Source organism: Salminus brasiliensis, chromosome 8 (genome assembly GCF_030463535.1).
Source record: "Salminus brasiliensis chromosome 8, fSalBra1.hap2, whole genome shotgun sequence".
NCBI classification, from domain to species: Eukaryota; Metazoa; Chordata; class Actinopteri; order Characiformes; family Bryconidae; genus Salminus; species Salminus brasiliensis.
This window is the reverse complement of record NC_132885.1, coordinates 8,186,707-8,213,373: the sequence shown is the minus strand read 5'-3', so window position 1 is coordinate 8,213,373 and position 26,667 is coordinate 8,186,707. Positions and strand designations below refer to the sequence as shown.

General features: G+C 40.5%; 1 protein-coding gene across 1 annotated transcript in view; it reads left to right on the top strand.

The window, feature by feature from the left end:
- gpr156 (G protein-coupled receptor 156) overlaps nt 1–17,435 on the top strand; it is a 28,335-nt gene extending 10,900 nt beyond the window's left edge. Inside the window, exons 2-10 of the mRNA XM_072685015.1 lie at nt 2,070–2,226; nt 2,897–3,024; nt 3,280–3,415; nt 4,994–5,104; nt 5,201–5,326; nt 6,257–6,352; nt 7,263–7,499; nt 9,875–10,036; nt 13,331–17,435. Of these exons, the coding sequence (XP_072541116.1) occupies nt 2,110–2,226; nt 2,897–3,024; nt 3,280–3,415; nt 4,994–5,104; nt 5,201–5,326; nt 6,257–6,352; nt 7,263–7,499; nt 9,875–10,036; nt 13,331–14,743 (2,526 nt within the window). The 5' untranslated portion in view covers nt 2,070–2,109 and the 3' untranslated portion in view covers nt 14,744–17,435. The remainder of the gene's footprint in view (nt 1–2,069; nt 2,227–2,896; nt 3,025–3,279; nt 3,416–4,993; nt 5,105–5,200; nt 5,327–6,256; nt 6,353–7,262; nt 7,500–9,874; nt 10,037–13,330) is intronic.
- Nucleotides 17,436–26,667: the final 9,232 nt, after the last annotated feature.

Sequence of the window (26,667 nt, the reverse complement as noted above, 5' to 3'; positions counted from 1 at the left end):
GACACACGATATTTATCACGATAGATGTGATCGCAGACTAAATGCATCAGTAGTGACAGATTCTCAAAAACTACTATTTAGATACTCTCCTGTACTCAGTACAGTGATTTTCCCCCCCAATAATCTGCTGAATCCAGTTAAACAGTATTAATTACACTGTTTGTAAGGAAACATGCAGCTGATCAGTGTCCTTTAAGCACGGGCGATATCCTCGATATGCCTAGAAAAGTATATTGTGCACCAGGATAACATGATCACGACATTGATCACGATTAGATAAAATATTGTCATATTGCTCAGCCCTAGTCTTAAATCTAACCCTGGTTATAAGCCTAAACTTAACTTTGACACAAATCCTAAACCTAAAAAGTAAAAAAAGCAAAGTTAATACTTCATTAGAAGATGTTTAAGCTAAACCCAAAGCAAAAGTATTCTGCACACTATTTCCTAAGTCTGTCTATGATGAAGATGAATGTAAGCTAGTTTAGGCCACATATGGCTACTATAGTTCACATTACATGAGATCGTTCAGGCTGGGTTTGTTGGAGAACTGGGTCAGATTTCTTGTCCCTCTGATCAGTTTAGTATTTAAAAGATCTGATAATACATGATATGATCATATCATAATGTGGTACATAAACTGGTGCATTTGAACTATTATTGATTTCTGTACTAGTATGTATGTACATTTTCTCTCTTTTTTATTATTATTATATTTCATGTCATAATTTCATATCATAATTTCATGTAATTTGTGTTTTGTGATTTTCATTTATTTTATTGATGTATTATGAATTATTATTGTTATTTGTGCAGTGCGTATACCTTGAAAAGTGCCTATAAATACAATTATATTATTATTATTATTGACTATTGAATGGGTGCCATCTCCAGCTTCTACGTTTAAAGTCCTTTACCAGGGAAGGCTTGAGCATACAGTCCCACACTTCCAAGAAAAGCACACACCCACACATACATACAGTGGGAAATGTGATAGTAAGACGGGACACACATGGAAGTGTGCACAATTAGGCTTGGTGGATTTTACATTCTGTTGAACACGATGGCGTCATCACTGCAAGTCTGTACAGCATCTGAACTGCCATAAAATCATCACACGCCGCAAACGGTTCAGCCTGCGTTGTGTTCGGTGCTTTAGAAGGTAGCTGGGGATATGGTGGCCTTTTGTGGAGATCTCACTGTAACGTCCCGGTCTGCCGAGGAGCACAAGTCCATTGTGTGCCTGGGTGTGTGATGAGTTGGTGCAGTGTAGTCTGTTAAACAGCGTAGCGTGAAGACAGTGCCGTTTGCCCTACTCTCTCATTTAGCTCCAGGAGTGGAGTGTTTATGTGTTTGCAGGAGAGGTGCTATTATATAATGGGTGGGCTCCCAGGAAAATTCCTCTTACGAGCTTTAATTTTAACAAGGGGCTTCGCTTCCCAGGCCTTTGTTCAAAGTGAGCACGCCCTCCTCCATACGATGATGAATATTGTATAATAACACTGTTGGTCAACTTAGTTCATGAGCCAGTTTTATTACACAGTACAGTGTAAATGTGCAGAAGAGAGCCATCTGGTGGTCAGCATTTGCAGTGCTACTGGAGGGACAAGCTTGCAGTACAAATATGTCACAGCTGTGAAAATGCAGCTTTATAGAAGATTATATAGTCATTTAACTTTGGTGTAAGGTCATGTAGTAAGGGTGTTCATTTCTGTTGGACCATTCATCACGTAATGTCCATACAATGAAAATACACACCGTCAAATAGTCAAATACACACCGGAAAGGGGCATGGCCACTGAGTGGGTTTGTACATACGTTGTTACTGGGACCCAGCTGGGCTTCCCAAATGGGCCCTATTTTTGCAGCCCACCTTAATCTCACATGGGTCCCATCTAGGCCCCATCTAGGCCCAATGCACAACCCAGATGGGTCCCATGTTTAACCCTTCCTGGTCCCATCACTGACCCTGGTGGGCATCCATATGTGTTAGAGCGTCTCTACTGACAGTCAGGTATGGCTTGTAGCAGTGTTGATTTGACCTGGCTGTGTGTTGTGCTCTTCCTCAGGATGTGTGTGTGTGAACTGTAGGCAGGACTGAGGCTGGTGATGGAGCTCAGGCCGAACTGCAGCGCTGAGTGTGAGGCAGGATCCTGCTTCATTCATCCTGCAGTCAGCAGCCCACACAGCTGGGACATCCTGCTGAGACTCTGCTCTCTATCCACGGTAATCATACACACACACGCACACACACACACACACACATACACACACACTTTATTTAACATGTAACCATATCGTTTACTAATTAAATTATAATTCTGTTTAATTATTGTGCTATACTATATGGACAAAAGTATTGGGACACCTACTAAATTTAAATCCTTAAAAAATAGTTTATGCTGCTTATGTTGGAGTAACTGTCTCTGAAAAGTCTCTGAAACTGAAAAGGCTTTTTTCAGAACATTGCTATGTGGATTTGATTGCATTCATTTACAAGAGCATTAGTGAGCATTAGTGAGTATTGGATTGAGCACCGTTCATCATTCCAGATCCACAGCTCCGCTGCTCCACAGCTCAATGCTGGGGGGCTTTATACCCCTTTAGTCCACGACTGGCATTGGTGGCATGTTGCCAATAGGTTCATGTTTATCTGCTCCAGAGAGTCCTATTCTATTGGTAGAACTTACCTAGGCATCCAATAAGCTGTGTGTGTGTGCATTTGCACATCTGTGTCAGCAATAGGTGCAGCTTAAAGTAGCTAAGTGCATTTATTAGAGAGGGTGTCCACAAACATTTGGACATATAGTGTATTTAACATTGACGGTCGCACATGTGAAGTCAGATTGGATTTGTAATAATTATTGTGTGTGTCTGTGTGTGTGTGTGTGTGTAGAGGGTAGTGGAGGTGCAGAGCAGGTCTATGTCTCCGGTTCTATGTGCCATGGTCTGGACGCTGCTCTCCTGCGGGATCCTCCTGGCCCTCTTCTTCTTCATCTTCACCATTCGCTACAAGAACAACAGGTGCAGAACACACCCCTCTGTCTCTGCCTGCCTCTCTGTGTCTCCATCTGCTCTTTTAGTTGCACAGTCATCAGACCTTTTCTACAGTGTCCTGCTGAAGATCTGAACCCTGTGAATCATTTCAGTAATAATTTGCATAATTGATTATTTAGGATCATTTATACGCGTATCAGCAGCCAGAATGACTCCAGGTTATTAGAGATGCTGATTCCAGACGTCTGAAGTGTAGTGAGCATTTGATTATTCTGATTACAGGATTGTGAAGATGTCCAGCCCCAATCTGAACGCCCTCACTCTGTTTGGGAGTGTGCTGACCTACACTAGCGGCTTCCTGTTTGCTGTGGATGACAGATCACCCCTACATTCAGCAGGCCCCAGAGCGGTACTGCAGGTACACACATACACACACATGCACCTGTAACACTAGAGCAGTGAGTCAGAGCTCTTGGACTGTGCGGTTTAGTCATTTAGACCAGAAGGAGAAATGCTCAGGTCAGGTTAGATTTAAGTTGGACTGTATTTTTACTGTTATATTTTGTAATCTACAGCTTTTCTTTACTGTGATGCAAAAATATCCATGTTTTGCACTTTTTGGCATAACTTGAATCTGCCGGGTATTCTTTACATTGCGTCAGAATTAATCAACCAGTGTGTTTAAACTTGGGAAGTATGACTTTTATCGTATTTTTGATATGAGAATGCTGAGATAACAATAATCACAATAATTGGAGTCCACTTTAATTGTCCACTTTTTTATTTAAAATCACTGTAATCCCAAAATGGGATAATATTATTTGTACAGTGGTTTTTAAAATCTGTCTAAACTGCAAAGAGTTGCAGTGGTTTACTGGTGTTAGGTATACTATTAGAAAGGATGTCCACAAACATTTGGACATATAGTGTATTTAGCATTAACTGTCGCACATGTGAAGTCAGATTGTATTTGTAATCATTATTTTGTGGCTTAAAAACAGTACTGAATTTTTTTTTTTTTTACAGAAAAACAGTCCAATTTTTTAATATTTTCAAAAGCTGAACATTATTGATTAATGGAGAAAATAATCAGCAGATAATCATCTGCTTAATAATATAAGAATTAATAATAATTAATAATAAAAAAATAATCATTAGCTGAAAAAAGAGCTTTACCTTAAATGCAACTTTGCATTATTTATTTATATTTATTTTGATTTATGTATTTATCTGTTTTATTTATATAGTTTCAAAAGGGAGAGATTTTACAGATTTATTATTTTTCTTATTATTATTATTATTTACATAGACCATCTATTTATAAAATGTTTCAGGTTTTAAGTAAAACAAATGCTCAAACACTGAAGGCCGAATATAAAAAAATACAATATAAGAAGAACAAGAAGAAGAAGAAGTGGAAACATTGTGAAATACTGTAAACTGTGACAGTGCAAAACTGTGATCATAGTGTTGCAACCTTACGGGTACATTTTGTCCTAAATAAATATTGCGAAAAATTGTGAAAATCCTAATGTACATTAAAATACATAAATATATGTCATATCATATATTTACACATATTGCAGACCCTTATTGAGTCCTAATAAATACTGTCTGTCTGTCTGAGTTGCCAGTCTGCGGGAACACTGCAGAGGTTTGGCCTCCTGTGATGAGTTTATCAGGGTTAAGATTAGTTTCCACCTCAGTAGCTGAGACCTGCTCACATACAGTGTTCAGACCCTTCATAAACAATAATCATACTCTCTGAATTATCAGGAAGCACTCATCATAATTCCTTCTCTTATAATGTGTAGGACGAGTGTAGTAGTCTTTTGGTTTCGGCTCAAGAGATCGTTAGATTTAGCGGCTGCTGTCATTGAGCCTCTAACAAAACGTCAAGCATGTTTAATGTAGGAGTTCATGTAGGAACGGCCCCTGATTTCACAGTATATTCAGTATACTCCTGTAGTGACTCCAGAGTTATTCTCTCTGTCAGGTGCGAGTCTGGACACTGTGCATTGGCAGCTCTCTGGTGTTCGGACCAATCCTGGGCAAAACATGGCGTCTCTACAGGGTCTTCACTCAGCGTGTCCCGGACAAGAGAGTGGTGAGTAACACCCAGAGCTGTGTCCCCACCGCATGTCCTTCCATTGGCCTCTCCTGCATTCAGCCTTTTCCTCATGTTTGTGCTCCTCTGTTTCAGATAATACGAGATATTCAGCTAATGGGTTTAGTGGCTCTGCTGATTCTGGTGGACGTGGTGGTTCTGACTGCGTGGGGCCTGACTGACCCTGTCAGGTGCTCCCGCTCAGTCAGCGCTGTGGTCAAGGTACGGCACTCATGATCCAGAGTTAGAAGCGACAACTGCTGAAAGGTTCCTTCACCTCATGTTATATTCAGGGGTCTGCAGACCCCTGACCCTCTTTAAAAGATGAAAAGATCAAAAACTGCTGATGCATGTGAATTAACATGTTACTGTACTGTGCAAAAAACAATGAACTAATATTAGAATAAATACTAATAATATTCCTACAGAAAGTCGTGGTCTTACATCACTGTGTTCATTAGAAAATCTCCAAAGCTCCAAATCATCAACACCTGGGTTGGCAAATTAGTGTGTTTAAATAATGGTGTCTAGAAATCTGTACAATACTGCATATATATATATATATATATATATATATATATATATACACACACACTATATGGACAAAAGTATAGGGACACTCCTCTTAATCCCATTGCCACAGGTGTATAAAATCAGGCCCTTAGCCATGCAGTCACCCTTTACACACATTAGTGAAAGAATGGGCGGTTCTAAAAATCTCTAAATTAGCATTAGAAGCCAACTTAGCTTTGTTTTGGCTGCTAACTGGTAACGCTGCCGCACTTAATAGTTCAAATAAAGCTCTGTTTTGTTTTATTCTCAGAAATAAGGCCACAGATGACCTTGATAACTTGCTTAGCAAAATTTTAGGTTTGTCTGCAGCAGCAGAGGATCATGTCTATTAATAGCACTTAAAGGATGCTAGAGATGGTAGAGTTATTCAGAACCCAAAAAGCTCAATCCATTAAAAATGGATCCTTAATATTATTAAATGCGTTAGTTGGCTTCATGCAGAACACCATACAAACTATGATAAACTCTTCGGTGCAGATGCTCTTCATACGGCAGCTGGTAAAGAGCCCGAAGAGTTTATCATACTGTTAATGCTGTGTTTCATATGCTTCGTAAAATGACCTTTGTTTCATTTGTTAGGTGGTAGAGTTTGATGTGCATTACTCCTTGTCTCAGCTGGACTCCTGCTCCTCTCACTACTCAGACCTGTGGGCCATCCTCCTCTGTGCAGTAAAGGTAACACCTCATTGCAGTGTGCTGTATGTCCTACAAATGCATTCATTCTAGTTAACTTTTAAGTTAAACTTAAAAGTAGTTAATGGCGTTAATTGCGGCAATATTCTGTGATTAATTATGGTGATTAATCACAAGTTAAAAAGCTAGCTAGAAAGTCCTTGAATTTTCTTTTTTTGTTGGGAGGGGACAAATAAATGTGTGTCTAATAAACTGTCTAGAGGAAACCTTTTAAGAGATAAATGCATGATCAGTTATTGGGCTGGATTAAGCTAAGAGAGGAGCAGCTGTGTGTGTGTGTGTGTGTGTGTGTAGGAGAATAAGAGTTCGTTATGAGATTTAATCCATATTTCACCATAAATAAAGTGTAATCTACCCTCTGAGCTACGGGAAGAAGTTGGGGCCAAACTTGGTAAGATGATTAATTTGGACACAGTCTACCTGACACAGTCTGCATAATGAACTGCTGTCTGCGTTCACCCCATCCCCCAAACACTTGGTAATTAACCAGTCAGTTGAATGAGGCGTGTAAGAGGATAAATCAGACAGAAACAATACAAACAGTGGTCCAGTAGTCCAGTCTGGCAAACAGCTGCAGAATAAGATTTGTGTGCTAAGGTCATGAGGTCACGTGTGCTCCACAGACCAAACGCTGACACTTGGCATTAGACATGGTGACCTTGACTAATATGAGGCTCATATGTGGCTGGCCCAGAGCATCCCATTCTAGTATTGACTGTACTTTACTATAGAGATAATGCCAGCTGCGTGTGCTACTGAACACCTGTATCAGCAATGCATGAACCTTTAAACATGTGAATTCACTCATTAGCAGGGCTGTCTGGATACTTTTGGACACAGAGTGTAAGTCATATCATTGTAAGTAATAAAGCTCCCCTCTTCTTTGCTATAGTGCAGTCTACTGCTGTATGGCACATACCTGGCTGGACTGACTAGCAACGTGAGCCTTCCCCCAGTCAACCAATCGCTGACCATCATGGCTGCCGTGTGTCTGGTTACGGCGTCCACGGCCGTGGCTGTGCCTGTGTCTCGCTACCTGTATGCCTGGCCCAACGTGGTCTACAGCGTGGTTTCTGGAGCCATCTTCATCTGCACCACCACCATCAACTGCCTACTCTTCGTTCCTCAGGTGAGCGTCATGCAGGTTACTACGCTACAAGCAAAAACAGGAGGGTTCGATAATGAAGACGATGAGCACGGTTTGCCCAGGGCATCGCTAAACGTTCAACCACGGTGGGCTTGTTTGTTTTTTCCCCACCTGTTTTCAGAGCAGTGAGCTCTCACAGCGCCCCCACCTTATGGCTCTCTTAAATGCACATGGGGGAACAAGCTTATTTAAGCGTGTACGTTGGACTGGATTCAGCCAAGCTATTTCAGCATAAATAAAGTGTAACATACCCTCTTAGCTCAACAGTAGCAACACAGTGTTTACACCGTTAAGTAAAACCGCTAAGGCAAGAGACCTACAGGAGGAAGCTGGGGCCAAACTTGGTAAGATGATCCATTTGCGAAAAAAAAGTTTAATGGGTTAAAGTGCAGATTAACTTGTTAGCGTTGATTGCACTAATACATTCACATTGTTTAAATACACATTGGGCCCTATTTTGCGATCTTTAGGGAAGCCTTGATTTGGGGCATGTCGGTGTGTCTTTGCTATCGCAACGACGGGAAAAGTTCGCCTTGTGCATCTCGAAATACACAAAAGTAATTTACTAAGTCTCTTAATTAATCATGGGTGTGTTTTGGGAGTAAGATAGCAATGAGCATTGTGATGCGCCTTGTGTAGGGTGTGAGATAGGGCCCCATTGAATTGTTTCCAAAAATGTCATTGAATTATTATAAGATCAGACAGTAATGCTCTTTGTGTTCACTGTAAGTACACAGGATGGTTTGTTCAGTAGTGTTGCAGGATGCAATGATTACCTCAAACTTCATCCACATCTTCTACCCATTGATTTTACTTTGAGTAGCAAGGATGAAGCGAGACATTATCAATCAATAAAACTAGCTCAAGAGGTGGTGACTCAGCATCCAGCATCAGAGGTGTTTACCCAGACGTCCATGTCAGCATAGGGTGGACATTGCCAGTGTCAGCTGTTTGACAGAGTGGATCTTGGCTGGTATTACTGCAACACAGCTTTTGAAGTTAGTGTTTGTTCTGTAGATCCTGATAAACAAGTGTCTGTCAGTAGTCAGGAGCTCGAATTCCATTCAGAGAGCACAGCAGTGTGCCTCCACACTCTTCAGCTAGACACTTAATCCTGAGTTCTTCTAAGTGTCCAGCAATATGATACCAGTGTTACCTCTGCATGGTAGCCCAGACGAAGAGCAGACAGGCTGGACTGAGCAGAGAAGGATGATCTAAGTCAGTGTCAATAAGTATCATAATTATTTCTTCATTAGTGTGAAGTGTACTACACACACGCTCACACTTACGCACAAGACACAATTCCTTTTGTTGTCCAGTTTATACACTATATGTCCAAAAGTCTGTGGACACCCCTTCTGATGAATGCGTTCAGCTACTGTAATTGGACCCATTGCTGACACAGATGTGCTAATACACACACACACACACACACACACACACACACACACACACACACACACACACACACACACACAGCTTGTTTAGTGCCTGTAGTGCTGTACTGTCAATAGAATAGGACTCTCTGGAGCAGATGAATCTATTAGCACCATGCTGCCTAATTCCAGGTATGGGCTAGAGCAATGAGCTGTGGAGCTAGTGGAACTCATAAACACTCTTGTTGAGTGCTGAATGCAATCAAATCCTCACAGCAGTGCTTCTCCAAAATCTAGTAGAAAGCCTTCTTTTTTCTGGACAGTAGAGACAGTTACTCCAACAAAAGCAAGGTCAACTCTTTTTAATACCCTTGATTTTAGAAGAAACTGTGAATGAGCAGGTGTCCCAATACATTTGTCCATATAGTGAACATGAGCCAAAATTGTGTCGATTACATTGTTTGATTGTTTTAACACCTTAGATCCTGTATGTGAGCTCATGCTTCATAATTAACATCAGTTTCAAAGGCCCTAAAATAGAACCCTGTGGGACTCCACAAGATGTGCGAAACCAAATGGTTACAGAATAATTTACGGTAGTGTCTAATGACTGAAAACTAAACCTAGAGTTCTAGCTAGGCATCGTGAAAACTCCCTGAACTCGCACCAGCATGGCAGCCGCACAGTGCTGGGAGGCAGGGCTCTATATAGCATAAATCACACACACTGCAGTCAGCCTCAAGGCCAGGAGCAGTCTGAATGTGCATGTTGACAGAAGCTATGTAGACTATGTATCCAGCCTTGTGTGTGTGGCTAAGATAAAGCACACCAGTGGGCCTCACAAGAGGAAGAGTTTGAAGGATGAATCATACACATCTGAACAGTTTCAGCCTGTGGCTTAAAGAAAAATGTACCACCAGCAGGAAGAAATGTATGTGTGTAAGAAATGCGTACAACTTTCTTTACCCTGCGTCCTCCCAGTTGACCCAGTGGAGGCAGTTTGAGGAGGAGGTGAACCCCCACCCTAGCCAAATGGCCAAGTACTTCAGCAGTCCAAGCAAGAGCCTGCGCTCCATGTACAGCGAGGACGAAGTTTACTACTTGCTCGGTGAAAACGACTCCATGAAGAGGCTAATCAGTGAGGTATGTGCCGTCTTCTCATTGCTGAAATATGTGTCACTGTGCTCCGTCGTCACTAACAACAGGGCAGCCCAAGCCTTCACTTATACATCTCCTACAGAGTTGACTTCCAACCATAATCAAATACACCTGGCCCTGATGTTGCTGAAGAACGTGATTAGTGGCAACATGTGAGTTCCATTATGTAGAGCTCTGTGGAGCAGGATGCCTTCAGGAGGAGGGTGCCTAACTACTATAGATCTATATGCTACACATATCTCGGGAAGCTGTATGTATGTACTGGAAACTGTTCCAGACAAAAGAGCTGTGTTTCCAAAGTACGGTCATGTGAAAACAATTTGGACACCCCATGAAAACCTTTGTCTTTCTCTGGACATTTGATCTTCATGTGAACAATACTGAGAGATAGAGGTGATATAACTAAGCACATACGACTGGAGAAGTGCTTTAAAAGCCATTGATCAAATGTAATTAATAGAAATACAGTTTTCTTGTAAGGAAAAAGTTAGAACATCAGCTGCAGATGATCAGAGCGTGGTTAGAAAGGATTTATGAAGAGCCCGTCTTATTTAAACCTCTATTTTTAAGCTCTGTTTTTTGCAGTCATTTCTAATGGTTTTGAGATATTTTAAACCCCCATCCCAGAATCATCTGCATCTACAACCTTCTTTCTGAGGGTCTCAGAGAGCTCTTTGGAACTGGCCGTGGTGATCTTCTTCACCACTCACTTCAACCATCAGACTAAAGGTCTGAGGTTTAAATAAGACAGGCTCCTCCAGACTCCTCTCTAACCATGTTCTGATCATCTGCAGCTGATGTTCTCCACCTGATTCTAATTATAGACATTTTAAGTAGTAATAAATGTGGGAGGGGGGGGGTTCTAATGTTTTCCTCACCATAAGACACCATTTCTATTTATAAAAATTGTCTGTATGTTTAAATATGTAAAAATAATAATAATAATAATAATAATAATAATAATTAATGGGGTGTCCTAATTTTTTCACATGATCGTGGCTCAGTCGAAATGGGTGTACATACCCTCACACTTTACATTCATAGCATGGTTCATTTCAGATGCAGTCGTCTAGAACTAGCACAGCAGGAGCCTTATCACTGCCCAGTTACTTACATACAGTACTTACTCACAGTAGGCCAGGTGAACTCAGGCTGATTGTGCTCACTTCAGGGGACTTCTACTGTCCTGGTGTTCTTCTACATTTACAAACCCGAAGACCTGCTCTTAGTGAAGATGATACTACCCATAGCTCTGAGATTAGAGGTTTGTGAAAGCTCCTGAACCTGGATTCCAGAGGTGGGTGTGAGGAGCGTTTTGCCATGCGTCACTGACCCATATTTGAGGCTCAGCCCTTTTGTTTTACATTTCCTCAAGGCACAGCTTTTGTGACCTCACATCCAGTTAAAGCTTTTCCTTCCTCGCTCATTCACTCCCAGTGATCTTTATCAGCTCAGGGCGCTTTGGCCATTTGTTAAGGCCTGCATATTTATGGAAACCAGAAGTCGTCTATTGAGTCATCTTAGAGGAAACTTGATGACCGAGAGCAGGGCTGTCCAAAGTGTGAACCACAGGCTAAGGCTGTCCCATCAGCGTGTTTGATTTGACCTGATGTAGAAGTACCCCAACTTCACCCCTTCCCAAACTGAAGCGACAAACATATTTTATACATTTGTTTTTTATATTTTTATATTCTTCAGATTCTATTATTACAACAAACTGAAACCAACACACGCCCTCTGTATTTGTTTAGTGTCTTAATATTTTTGCCATTTGGACCATCACAAGCATTTTGGCCCCTAAGACAAAAAGTTTAGGCACAAAGTTTTTAGCACTTAATATTGCAATAATTTACTTTTAATTTACTACAGTTGTCAGATATTAACTACATTTTGCACTTAACTCAATACAATGCAAGGCACAATGTAATAAACCCTAAAAATAAATAAATAATAAAGTATTATAAATAAACCTGAAAGTTTGAAGAATTCCCAAAACTGTTCATGTAAAACCCCGTATTAAATTATATTAAATAATTTACTACATTTTTAGGTTTTATTCCATTTCTGCTTACTGTCACACAACATCCTTATATGTCTAAAATGACAACTTTACAGGAGAAGGAAAAACCCTTAACTAAAGTAAACTTAAGTAAAACTTAAGTAAAATTCTTTAAAAGTGATATTAAGTGATGCACACATTTTCAATTAACACATTTGTATATGGACTGGAAGGCACTGATCTAGATCAGCCAGTTGCTTTGTGCCAGTGGTCCTGGAGTACCCATGCCTACTGCATTTCTGTGCTCTGCGGCTTTGTTCAAACTGCAGGAACTCAGCTTTTAACCTAAAAGTGGTCAAATCTGAGTTGTACAGTTGTATGGCCAGACTGTCATTGCATTTTTTTATATATCCACATTGTTTTTTATTAGGGTTGTACAATATATCGTTTTAGCATCTTCATCGCAAGGTGCACATGCACAATAATCACATTGCATGACGTGCAATGTCAGATGCAATGTAACATTTTATTAGACACGTAATGCTACAGCTTTTTTGCTGCTGGATACAAAAGGAAAATCCTAGGACATATCTACCACAGGCGGATTATATCTGCCCAATATTGTTTATTTTACTTCAAACTTGACCGATTTTAAAGTTGCGATATACAGAAAAATATTTATTGCAATGTTCATTTTTTTTCCAGTATCATACCCACTCATCCCACTCAAATTGCATATGCCAAAACATCATATTTAAGCTGCCTTTCTGAACATAACCACTAGCTCAGAAAGACAGTTATTTAAAGCAGCATTATGGAGAATTGGTATATCTTGCTCCTGGGCTCCCCCTATAGTTGGAAAGTGAATTTCACACTTTGAGCCACTACTAAAGAACATACGTCTCTAGATAAACAGATGTAGAGCCCTCACTGAAAGTGACAGAAGTATGTGGACTGAGGTAGTATAGTAATATTACAGGATGCAGCGTTACACAGCTCCTACAAGAGTCCTATCCGCTTCACCAGAGTTACATAGTGCAGTTAGCAGCACATCGAGCCCGGAGTGGCAATGATAGAGACGCTATTCTCCCTATTACAGGTCAGTGGAGCATCACAATGATTTGGAAGCTGGTTATTTAATGTAAAAATACTACATAATGATGCTTTAATTATATGGGTCAAATAGAGCCGAGTAGGGATGGTGACAATTTTGGGAATCACTCCTGGTACCAGATCTTTCACATCTGACTTTGTTCACTATTCTGTCTCTGTTCTCCCAGAAAAACGCAGTAATAGACAGCCTCCAAGAGCAAGTGAACAACGCCAAGGACAAACTGCTGAAGCTGATGTCTGTGGGCCACCTCCAGGATGAAGGTGAAATGGACTCTTCCACCACCAACCTCAACTCCTGCTCCACCCAGACCACGGTAGTGCCTCCAGAGCTTCCTCCTTCTCCTCTGCAAGACCCAGATGCTTCTCCTTCAGCATCTGTCTCCCCTCCACCATATGTGCCTCCACCTGCACTCCCTTCTGAAGGTCCTTTGGTACATATGTATCAAACACCTCCTGCAAGTTTGTTGGCAGCTGATGCAGCTCCTTCAACGCCCTCTCCACCTCTGTCTCCTCACAGTCCAGACGGGGCTTCACAGAAGTCTCAGGATGGCCAGTTGAAGCTTGGGTGTGCAGATTTCAGTAGGAACACAGATGAGATGCAGAAGATGCAGAAACCCAACACAGGTGTGAACATCACAAACCCATCTGTGGGGCTTGGAGCTTCTGGAGAAGTAAGCATGGTATTAAATTCACATGTTAGCCTGAATAAAACACAGGACTGCTCACCCCTGTCCCCTGCTTGGACTAGTCCACCTCAAGGCGATACAGCAGGTTCAGTGGTAGAGACTAATGTGTCGTCAGGGGTAACAGGAGGAGGCCGGCAGGGTTTCGTGAGCAGCGAGCAGCTGCAGGAGATTTTGCAGGAGTTGAGTGTTCGATCTCCTGGTGGAGTGAGAAGTCCTTCTAATCCTGCTCAAGATGACCTGAACGGCCTCGTCACCTTCTCTCCTCTCTCTCCTCTTTCCCCCCGATCGCCCATGCACTTCTACCTCCCCAGCATCTCGCCGTACATGATGCGAAAGCGGAGGCCTCCCTTCCACGCCTCCAGAATGGGCCCTCCACCGTACTATTACCCAGGCTCTGCGCCCCCTGCATGCAGGAGGGGGTCTGCACCACCTGGCCAAGAAAGGCTGCGGGATCACGACCCCAAAACAGCCACGGCAAGCTGCTCTCAGCAACCAGACTCAAACAATCACCAAGGTGGAGAAGCTGAGCAAAAAGATGGTGGAGAAGATGCAGGGCCATGCCGTGCTTCAAACGGACCATCGCGGTTGGGTAAGAGGGTTTCAAGGCGACATCGAGGGTCGTCCTCTGCAAGACGTCCTAAAAGCCCCTTGGTAGGACATGTAGAAGGGACTAGATGTGCAGACCCATATGCCTACTCGGACTCAGAGTCCAGCAGCTCAGAGGATTACTGCTACTACCACCGACCCTACTGCGAAGCCTGTCTGCACAGCCCCTACGCCTCGAGTGGGAGCAGCAGCACCTCAGAAACTTCAGACAGCGAATTCGAGGAGCTTTACCGCTCCTCTCACCCTGTGGTCAACTTCAAAGAGGACCTCAAACCCACTTTTGTGTGAACAGAGGGGGAGAGGGGGATGCCTGGAAGCCAGTGTCTGTAATAATGAAATTACTGTAGAGGCTTTTGAAAAGAAACGATGCACTAACGTGGCACTGAGGATACCCAATTACCTTACAGGTCTAAAATAAGGAAAGCACTTTCTCAAGATAAACTGAAACACTAAAAAAACAGACAGCACTATAGACACAGAACAACAGTGCCTGACTAACTGAAGTGTCCTGCATCCATCCAAACATCTCCCATTTAGGTTTACTGATATCCTGTCATTGTCAAGGCATTCTTTCACCATGCTTTAGGAAGGCATCTGGTTTCTGGTCTGGTTCTTCTAGAAGATTGGTGGGTCATGCTTCTCTGACTAAGCAATCAAGCTCGTTCCATAGGTGCTCCATTGGCAAGTGAGGCTGTACTACTGCTGGGCGATATGAACTCAGATCAATATTATGATCAATTTTACCTCGCTTGCAATTAATGAACGATTATATAGGCTGCTCAAGTTCTCCTCCATATTTGCTTTCATGTTGTAGACTGGACAGGGTGGCGTCATGTGACTATACACGTTACAGTATGTTGGTAGGGGACAGTACATAAACATGCAGTGGAAAAAGAATGAACAGAATTTGTAAAAATTAAATTAATCAACATGGGCAAAATCACATAGATTAGAGGTTCAGAATGTCATTTTTTATTAATTGCCCAGCGCTACCGCCCCCAGATATTGCGATGTCCAAGCGGTCCACACTTTGTTCTTCCTTTTAGCCCCTTTGTCAGTGTCAGTTCTGTTTTTACTGATTTACCCAGGTGAAGGGGGCATTCTAGAATAAGCCACTGTTTACTACAGGTTTCCTCAAATATGGCTTTTACATGTTTTATAGATATATATTTAGATAGATATATATTTCTCTCTCTTTCTATATATATATATATATATATATATATATATATATATATATATATATATATATATAGTATTTTTTACTGTAGAAGCTCCAGATCCCATCAGAACAGATGCAGGTAAACATAAATCAGGTAAAAAGGAGCAACAAGAGCTTCTCATTCTGAAGAAAGTAGTGAGATCTTGTCTGTGAGCTAGTCTGAAGAACAGAGCTCGTTCCTCCAGGTTTCTCCTGGACGACCCCCAGTCCAGTTAGCACAGCGTGGAGGATGTGTTAAACTCCATCAGCAGCAGCAGCAGCAGCTCACCTGATTTACCATCATTAAGCCCTGATTTACCACCAAACCAGGTGTTGATATGAGGAGAACTCTAAATAATACTAGACTCCATGAGGAGAACTTTGGAGATGTTCTAATGATGAACACAGTGATGTGAACTCTATGAAAGTCAGAAGCTGTCAGAGATCTGTATTAGACTGTTTTGCCATACCACCCACTACTGCTGTGGAGGCTAGATGATAGCCGGAAGATCTAGATGTAGTGTAAATATGTGTTACTTGTTGTCACACAAACTGGCAAATGTACAGTAGAAGGAAAATCCTTCTCTTTTAATGGGAGCTAATGTAAAAATATTTTATTCCAAAAGACTTCGGAGCATTTCTGTTGGTCAAAAGTGAAAAACGGCACATGAAAAATGGACATGCAAGCATTTTGCGCAACAGCGACGATGTTAATTACCTGTAGTGTTAAAGACACTTACGTTTGATTTACTAGAAATCCATCGCTGCAGCTGCTCTTTAAGTGTCTAGCAGCGTGGCCCCCGAGCATGACTCAGCGCAGATGATGCACCGTTTCTCACAGTGCACTAGGTCATAAAGTGATGATATGGTGGCCCTGTCTCATTAGCATAGCTGTGATACAGCGAGCTGATCTCACAGTACAGAGAGAGAGAGAGAGAGAGAGAGAGAGAGAGAGCTAGCAGCAAGGTCATCTCAGGCCCCTGCAGCAGGACAAAGGCACTTGTTTACTTGATTTTCTTCCTTTTAAAGTGATGCATGAGGAGCTTATGAGCCATTCTTTTAGAGAGTGTGTAGTGTGTAGGTGGATGCATTTACCATGATCTGTGGTTACACTACTGTAATGAAAAGCCTTGTGACTGAACTGAGTAGCTGATAATGAAGCGTAGATGGTGATGAAGAAGAATCAATCTGAGGACTTGCAGTTAGTTTCCATCATCTTACGTGAAACAGTGTTCAGAAATACAGCCTCAGACACACCTGAGACACACCTCTGAGTTTGCTCAGCATATTTCGGAGTGTTAGGCACAGGTGAGTGTGTTTAGGAATTTGCTTATTGTGCTGAATATTGAATATCGCCTCCTGCATGGGTTTGCTCGTACTCAGAGAGCAAATTCTGAAGTTTGTTTTGCATTTTTATTTATTTTGATCTAGTTTGAATGTCGACTTTTTGTAGATTCATTGTGTGCCTTTTAATATTTATCTAATTTAACACTTTTTTAAGGAAAATGTCACTGCTGTTTAGCTTTTCTTGTTTATGTTAAACTGAATTGTCTTTTTTTTTTATTCTGTATTTTTTGCTGTTCACTCGTGTGTGTTTTGATACTGTTTAGTTCATTTTCAAGTGGCACATGCAGACAGGTTTTCAGCCTAAAACTTAATGGGTTTTTTTTCTGGATGTCCAAACAGTGATGTCTGTCTGAATCATTAAAAGTAAACCTGAACAATTTTCACTGGATGATTTTACTCCCATTTTCGAACTTAACCAACGTTTCTTTTAATTATCTGGATGCTTTATTTAGACTAATTATTAAAATACTGTTAAACTGTTAAAAACGGTTCAAATATGCGACACATAATGTGCATCTTTATCTCATTGCTGCAACACATCGACAGACACTGATAGTTTTCTTTTTACTGCCACAGAACTCAATGGGCAATGGCCATTCGACACTGTCTCATAAAAAACCTTGTATGTCCAAAATGGTAATTTTACAAGAAAAAGGAAAAAACCTTCTTAACTTGGAAGTCAAGTGCAAATGGTTTCATTCCCTTCAAGTCATTTTAGAGCATTTCTATTGGTCCATTCACCATGAAGTTTACATACAATGTAGGCATTGTATGAAGGCAAACATATATATACCTATGAATGGAAGTGAATGTTTAAAGTTTATTACAAGTAATTTAGAGCATTTCTATTGGTCTATCTATCCTGGATTATTGACAGTGTACAGACCAGCTACAGGGTTCAAACCATGGAGAAAACTAAAAACAGGCAAAAATGGAGATATATGTTTTCATTGGACAGCAGTGTCATATATATATATATATATATATATATATATATATATATATATATATATATATATATAATTCTAGGTACCTTAATCATATTATCTATCTGATACAGCTAAAGATGTAGTGGGTGAGTAGAGCATTTGTGTAACCCCAGTTGTTAGATGTAGGATTTTGTAACACATCTTCCTGTATTAAGTCACTTGGCCTTTTTCTGCCCATTCTGACAGAATTCCTGTTTATTTTCTGAATTTATTACTGCAATAAATGTGCCACTACTTTTGCACAAGCCACATTTAATATTTGAATGTTCTCTTGTTTGTAATTTGTTAAATGAAGGATGTTAAACTTCATGTCTCCATATATTTAGATCATTTATATCATTTAACCAGTAGTAGAAGTATATATACAGGATGTGCAGTGTATTTACTGTACTTACAGTGTTTAGCAGAGTGTTTTCTGTGCTATAGAAAAGCCAAACTTTCACAACTGAACCCGTCACATTCAGTGAAAGCTCGGCTAATTAAAGATGCCAGTGTTTGTGTTCATACTGATGACAGACTGCTACTGAGTACAGACCACTGTAGAGATAAACCTCGGGGTGTGTGTTTGTGTGTGTGTAGTGGTCTGTTTGGGAGGGGGCCGTCATTGTTGCCTTGGGATATGTTTGCATTAGAAAAGAAGAAAACTTGGATTACCTAAGCCTGACTGCTTCTGTTTGAGACGCATGCCTTTTTGTGTTGAACATAAGCAGTAAGATGTACTTAAACCCCTGGACAACAAAAGAGATCTTAGAAAAGCACATAGAGGGAGATGGGATGTGTGTCTTTGCCTTTTTTCATGGCTATAGGAATGGCCATAAACACACTGCAGGCAAATAACTAATGGAGGGAGGAAGAGCAAGACAAGGTTTGTTAGAAAGCTTCACTTCAGCAAGCTACTCATCTAGTAATAATATATACTGTGTCCAAATATTTGTGGACACCTCTTCTAATGAATGCATTCAGCTACTTTAAGTTGCACTTATTGCTGACACAGATGTGCAAATGCACACCTACACAGCTTGTCAATTCCCTTTAGAAAAGGAGTACTGCGAAGAGAGGACTCTCTGGAGCAGATAAACATGAACCTATTGGCACCCTGCTGCCTAATACTAGGCGTGTGCTCTCTGGAATGATGGTAGCGCTCCATCCAATACTTCTGGGATGAGTCAGGGAATTGGGGATGATGAGGTGGGGTGGTTATCATCATCCAACATCCTGACCTCACTAACGCTCTTGTAGTTGAATGCAATCAAATCCTCACAGCAGTGCCCTGGACAGTAGAGACAGTTACTCCAACAAAAGCAGGACAAACTCTTTTTTTTTCGGAAGAAACAATGAATGAGCAGGGGTCCAAATACTTTTGTCCATATAGTGTATGTACATGTATGCCCAAACATTTGTCAACACCAAGTTGATCCTGAAGTTTAAGATGAACAGGGGGGTTTAAAAGGGGTAGGGGTTGACTTTATGGCCAACCTTTGAGAAAATGGGTGGAATTTTCCCTTTGAAGTAGCTGAACTCACTCATTGAAAGGGGTGTCTGAGTACTTTTGGACATGTTTTAAATATAGTTTCACCATCTGTCTACAGTTCATCCAATTTTTAGGATCTGTACAGGGGTAGGCCAAATGTATCCACATGCATGAAGGCCTTATGAAAAAATGGGTCATGGCAGCTACAGCAGTTAGGCCCTGAGACCAAACTGTCTGCTCCTGACATTTCCAAGACTCACAGAGTCACACAGGAGCCCAGAACAGTCCAAACTCCACTGCCTTCCTCGTCTCTACTCAGCTCCAACTGAATAATGGATGAGAAATCAGCTTGTTCAAAATCACATCCAGAGTCTGCTATCTCTTATGCAGTCTCTCTAACTCTCTGCTTGTCCTCCTGCCAGATCCGTCCTCATTGAAGCTCCTAGAGCCCCAGTCCATCATCTTGGGCATGTCTTCAGTCAGATATGGATATTGGATGATTTTCTTGATCACAAACACTACCCAACTGTGTTGGACACTACACTGGAGGGCCTTACACCCTTCTAGCTGATGCTCTGCATTGGGCGTGGTGACCTTAGGGTCATGCATGGTTGTCCCTGAGAGTCCAATTCTATTGGCTAGGCTTTTCCATGGAGAATTTACACACTGTGTGGAATTGGATGCCCTCTGAAACAATAAGAGTGGGTGTGCTGCACTTAAATACATCTGACTACACTTGGTTTCAATTAAGGCCTGCCTTCCCACCATTAATTAACACATACTGTGACTGGTTCTGTGTTAAGGGGCATGTCCCAGTGCATGAAAGCCATTTGGGGTTCATGCTGTCGCTGTGTAGTTAAAAGGTCAGAAGAAGGCTGTCTCTGGCTGTTGAGATTTCAATCTCACCTCCACTGGAGACGGCGCTGTGCGTATGGTAATTCTGACATTACACTCTGTCATGTGCTGCAATACTAACAAGAGTCACGCTGACCATTGAAAGAAATAATGCCTCATTCTGTCACACTTGAAGGCCTCAGAGTAGAGGTGGGGGATCGATAGGGAAGCACTGACGCTTCTGATGGGGATGTTTCTTTTTGAGGATCATTGCTCACATGAAATATAGATGCTAAGTGTTTAATTTCAGCAGCAAACTGGATACCTTAATACAGGGTAAATGACTTTAGCACATACGTTTGTAGGATAGGAACTACTTTTCCTTCCACTCTGCTTTACAGGCAGCCATTTGTGGTTGGTCAGTTCTGACAGTGTTGGTTTAAAGGTGGGTGGGATGCTGCACATAAGGGTCTGTAATCTGTATTAAATACTGTATAGTAATTGTGATAATTATTATTATTATCATAATTGTTTAAATGTCATAATTTCATGTGCCAGAAGACTTTTAAGAATATCGGTATTGGTATCAGATAAAAAGAAACTCAGTGTAATAGTTAATTAATATTTTAATTTATAGAAAATAATATTTAGAGATCATTCCCTCAGTGTAATAAATCATTCCCTCAATTCAAAAACCCATTATTTTAATATGTTGTACTCTCAGTTCAACAGTCCATTACCTTAATAATTTGTTCCCGCAATTGAATAAATCGTTCCCTCAGTTTAACCCATCCCCTCTCTAAATAAAAAAAAAGTTCCCTGAGTTTAACTCATCCCCTCCCTAAATGTAATAAATCGTTCCCTCAGTTTAACCCATCCCCTCCCTAAATTAATAAATTGTTCCCTCAGTTTAACCCACATCCTCCCTAAATTAATAAATCGTTCCCTCAGTTTAACCCACATCCTCCCTAATTTAATAAATCGTTCCCTCAGTTTAACCCATTCCTTCCCTAAATTAATAAATCGTTCCCTCAGTTTAACCCACATCCTCCCTAATTTAATAAATCGTTCCCTCAGTTTAACCCACATCCTCCCTAATTTAATAAATCGTTCCCTCAGTTTAACCCATTCCTTCCCTAAATTAATAAATCGTTCCCTCAGTTTAACCCACATCCTCCCTAATTTAATAAATCGTTCCCTCAGTTTAACCCACATCCTCCCTAATTTAATAAATCGTTCCCACAGTTTAACCCACATCCTCCCTAATTTAATAAATTGTTCCCCCAGTTTAACCCTTCCCCTCCCTAATTTAATAAATTGTTCCCTCAGTTTAACCCACATCCTCCCTAAATTAATAAATCGTTCCCTCAGTTTAACCCACATCCTCCCTAAATTAATAAATCATTCCCTCAGTTTAACCCACATCCTCCCTAAATTAATAAATCGTTCCCTCAGTTTAACCCACATCCTCCCTAATTTAATAAATCGTTCCCTTAGTTTAACCCACATCCTCTCTCTAAATTAATAAATCATTCCCCCAGTTTAACCCATCCCCTCCTTAATTTAATAAATCGTTCCCTCAGTTTAACCCACATCCTCCCTAATTTAATAAATCGTTCCCACAGTTTAACCCACATCCTCCCTAATTTAATAAATTGTTCCCCCAGTTTAACCCTTCCCCTCCCTAATTTAATAAATCGTTCCCTCAGTTTAACCCACATCCTCCCTAAATTAATAAATCGTTCCCTCAGTTTAACCCACATCCTCCCTAATTTAATAAATCGTTCCCTCAGTTTAACCCACATCCTCCCTAAATTAATAAATCGTTCCCTCAGTTTAACCCACATCCTCCCTAATTTAATAAATCGTTCCCTCAGTTTAACCCATCCCCTCCCTAATTTAATAAATCGTTCCCCCAGTTTAACCCATCCCCTCCTTAATTTAATAAATCGTTCCCTCAGTTTAACCCACATCCTCCCTAAATTAATAAATCGTTCCCTCAGTTTAACCCACATCCTCCCTAATTTAATAAATCGTTCCCTCAGTTTAACCCACATCCTCCCTAAATTAATAAATCGTTCCCTCAGTTTAACCCACATCCTCCCTAATTTAATAAATCGTTCCCTCAGTTTAACCCATCCCCTCCCTAATTTAATAAATCGTTCCCTCAGTTTAACCCATCCCCTCCCTAATTTAATAAATCGTTCCCTCAGTTTAACCCACATCCTCTCTCTAAATTAATAAATCGTTCCCTCAGTTTAACCCACATCCTCTCTCTAAATTAATAAATCGTTCCCTCAGTTTAACCCATCCCTCCCTAAATTAATAAATCGTTCCCTCAGTTTAACCCACATCCTCCCTAAATTAATAAATCGTTCCCTCAGTTTAACCCATCCCCTCCCTAAATTAATAAATCGTTCCCTCAGTTTAACCCATCCCCTCCCTAAATTAATAAATCGTTCCCTCAGTTTAACCCACATCCTCCCTAAATTAATAAATCGTTCCCTCAGTTTAACCCATTCCTTCCCTAATTTAAGAAATCGTTCCCTCAGTTTAACCCATTCCTTCCCTAAATGAATAAATCGTTCCCTCAGTTTAACCCACATCCTCCCTAATTTAATAAATCGTTCCCTCAGTTTAACCCACATCCTCCCTAAATTAATAAATCGTTCCCTCAGTTTAACCCATATCCTCCCTAATTTAATAAATCGTTCCCTCAGTTTAACCCACGTCCTCCCTAAATTAATAAATCGTTCCCTCAGTTTAACCCATTCCTTCCCTAAATTAATAAATCGTTCCCTCAGTTTAACCCATCCCCTCCCTAAATTAATAAATCGTTCCCTCAGTTTAACCCACATCCTCCCTAAATTAATAAATCGTTCCCTCAGTTTAACCCATCCCCTCCCTAATTTAATAAATCGTTCCCTCAGTTTAACCCACATCCTCCCTAATTTAATAAATCGTTCCCTCAGTTTAACCCACATCCTCCCTCTAAATTAATAAATCGTTCCCTCAGTTTAACCCACATCCTCCCTAAATTAATAAATCGTTCCCTCAGTTTAACCCATTCCTTCCCTAAATTAATAAATCGTTCCCTCAGTTTAACCCATCCCCTCCCTAAATTAATAAATCGTTCCCTCAGTTTAACCCATTCCTTCCCTAATTCAATAAATCGTTCCCTCAGTTTAACCCACATCCTCCCTAAATTAATAAATCGTTCCCTCAGTTTAACCCATTCCTTCCCTAAATTAATAAATCGTTCCCTCAGTTTAACCCATCCCCTCCCTAAATTAATAAATCGTTCCCTCAGTTTAACCCATTCCTTCCCTAATTCAATAAATCGTTCCCTCAGTTTAACCCACATCCTCCCTAAATTAATAAATCGTTCCCTCAGTTTAACCCATTCCTTCCCTAAATTAATAAATCGTTCCCTCAGTTTAACCCATCCCCTCCCTAAATTAATAAATTGTTCCCTCAGTTTAACCCACATCCTCCCTAAATTAATAAATCGTTCCCTCAGTTTAACCCACACCCTCCCTAAATTAATAAATCTTTCCCTCAGTTTAACCCACATCCTCCCTAATTTAATAAATCGTTCCCTCAGTTTAACCCACATCCTCCCTAAATTAATAAATCATTCCCTCAGTTTAACCCATTCCTTCCCTAAATTAATAAATCGTTCCCTCAGTTTAACCCATCCCCTCCCTAAATTAATAAATCGTTCCCTCAGTTTAACCCACATCCTCCCTAAATTAATAAATCGTTCCCTCAGTTTAACCCACACCCTCCCTAAATTAATAAATCTTTCCCTCAGTTTAACCCACATCCTCCCTAATTTAATAAATCGTTCCCTCAGTTTAACCCACATCCTCCCTAAATTAATAAATCGTTCCCTCAGTTTAACCCATTCCTTCCCTAAATTAATAAATCGTTCCCTCAGTTTAACCCATCCCCTCCCTAAATTAATAAATCGTTCCCTCAGTTTAACCCACATCCTCCCTAAATTAATAAATCGTTCCCTCAGTTTAACCCACATCCTCCCTAAATTAATAAATCGTTCCCTCAGTTTAACCCATCCCCTCCCTAAATTAATAAATCGTTCCCTCAGTTTAACCCACATCCTCCCTAAATTAATAAATCGTTCCCTCAGTTTAACCCACATCCTCCCTAAATTAATAAATCGTTCCCTCAGTTTAACCCATCCCCTCCCTAAATTAATAAATCGTTCCCTCAGTTTAACCCACATCCTCCCTAAATTAATAAATCGTTCCCTCAGTTTAACCCATCCCCTCCCTAAATTAATAAATCGTTCCCTCAGTTTAACCCACATCCTCCCTAATTTAATAAATCGTTCCCTCAGTTTAACCCACATCCTCCCTAAATTAATAAATCGTTCCCTCAGTTTAACCCACATCCTCCCTAAATTAATAAATCGTTCCCTCAGTTTAACCCACATCCTCCCTAAATTAATAAATCGTTCCCTCAGTTTAACCCACATCCTCCCTAAATTAATAAATCGTTCCCTCAGTTTAACCCACATCCTCCCTAAATTAATAAATCGTTCCCTCAGTTTAACCCATCCCCTCCCTAAATTAATAAATCGTTCCCTCAGTTTAACCCACATCCTCCCTAATTTAATAAATCGTTCCCTCAGTTTAACCCACATCCTCCCTAAATTAATAAATCATTCCCTCAGTTTAACCCACATCCTCCCTAAATTAATAAATCGTTCCCTCAGTTTAACCCACATCCTCCCTAAATTAATAAATCGTTCCCTCAGTTTAACCCACATCCTCCCTAAATTAATAAATCATTCCCTCAGTTTAACCCACATCCTCCCTAAATTAATGAATCGTTCCCTCAGTTTAACCCATCCCCTCCCTAAATTAATAAATCGTTCCCTCAGTTTAACCCACATCCTCCCTAAATTAATAAATCGTTCCCTCAGTTTAACCCATCCCCTCCCTAATTTAATAAATCATTCCCTCAGTTTAACCCATCCCCTCCCTAAATTAATAAATCATTCCCTCAGTTTAACCCACATCCTCCCTAAATTAATAAATCGTTCCCTCAGTTTAACCCACATCCTCCCTAAATTAATAAATCATTCCCTCAGTTTAACCCACATCCTCCCTAAATTAATGAATCGTTCCCTCAGTTTAACCCATCCCCTCCCTAAATTAATAAATCGTTCCCTCAGTTTAACCCACATCCCCTCCCTAAATTAATAAATCGTTCCCTCAGTTTAACCCACATCCTCCCTAAATTAATAAATCATTCCCTCAGTTTAACCCACATCCTCCCTAAATTAATGAATCGTTCCCTCAGTTTAACCCATCCCCTCCCTAAATTAATAAATCGTTCCCTCAGTTTAACCCACATCCTCCCTAAATTAATAAATCGTTCCCTCAGTTTAACCCACATCCTCCCTAAATTAATAAATCGTTCCCTCAGTTTAACCCACATCCTCCCTAATTTAATAAATCGTTCCCTCAGTTTAACCCACATCCTCCCTAAATTAATAAATCGTTCCCTCAGTTTAACCCACATCCTCCCTAAATTAATAAATCGTTCCCTCAGTTTAACCCACATCCTCCCTAATTTAATAAATCGTTCCCTCAGTTTAACCCACATCCTCCCTAAATTAATAAATCATTCCCTCAGTTTAACCCACATCCTCCCTAAATTAATAAATCGTTCCCTCAGTTTAACCCACATCCTCCCTAAATTAATAAATCGTTCCCTCAGTTTAACCCACATCCTCCCTAAATTAATAAATCGTTCCCTCAGTTTAACCCACATCCTCCCTAAATTAATAAATCATTCCCTCAGTTTAACCCACATCCTCCCTAAATTAATGAATCGTTCCCTCAGTTTAACCCATCCCCTCCCTAATTTAATAAATCATTCCCTCAGTTTAACCCATCCCCTCCCTAAATTAATAAATCATTCCCTCAGTTTAACCCACATCCTCCCTAAATTAATAAATCGTTCCCTCAGTTTAACCCACATCCTCCCTAAATTAATAAATCGTTCCCTCAGTTTAACCCATCCCCTCCCTAATTTAATAAATCATTCCCTCAGTTTAACCCATCCCCTCCCTAAATTAATAAATCATTCCCTCAGTTTAACCCACATCCTCCCTAAATTAATAAATCGTTCCCTCAGTTTAACCCACATCCTCCCTAAATTAATAAATCATTCCCTCAGTTTAACCCACATCCTCCCTAAATTAATGAATCGTTCCCTCAGTTTAACCCACATCCTCCCTAAATTAATAAATCGTTCCCTCAGTTTAACCCACATCCTCCCTAAATTAATAAATCATTCCCTCAGTTTAACCCACATCCTCCCTAAATTAATAAATCGT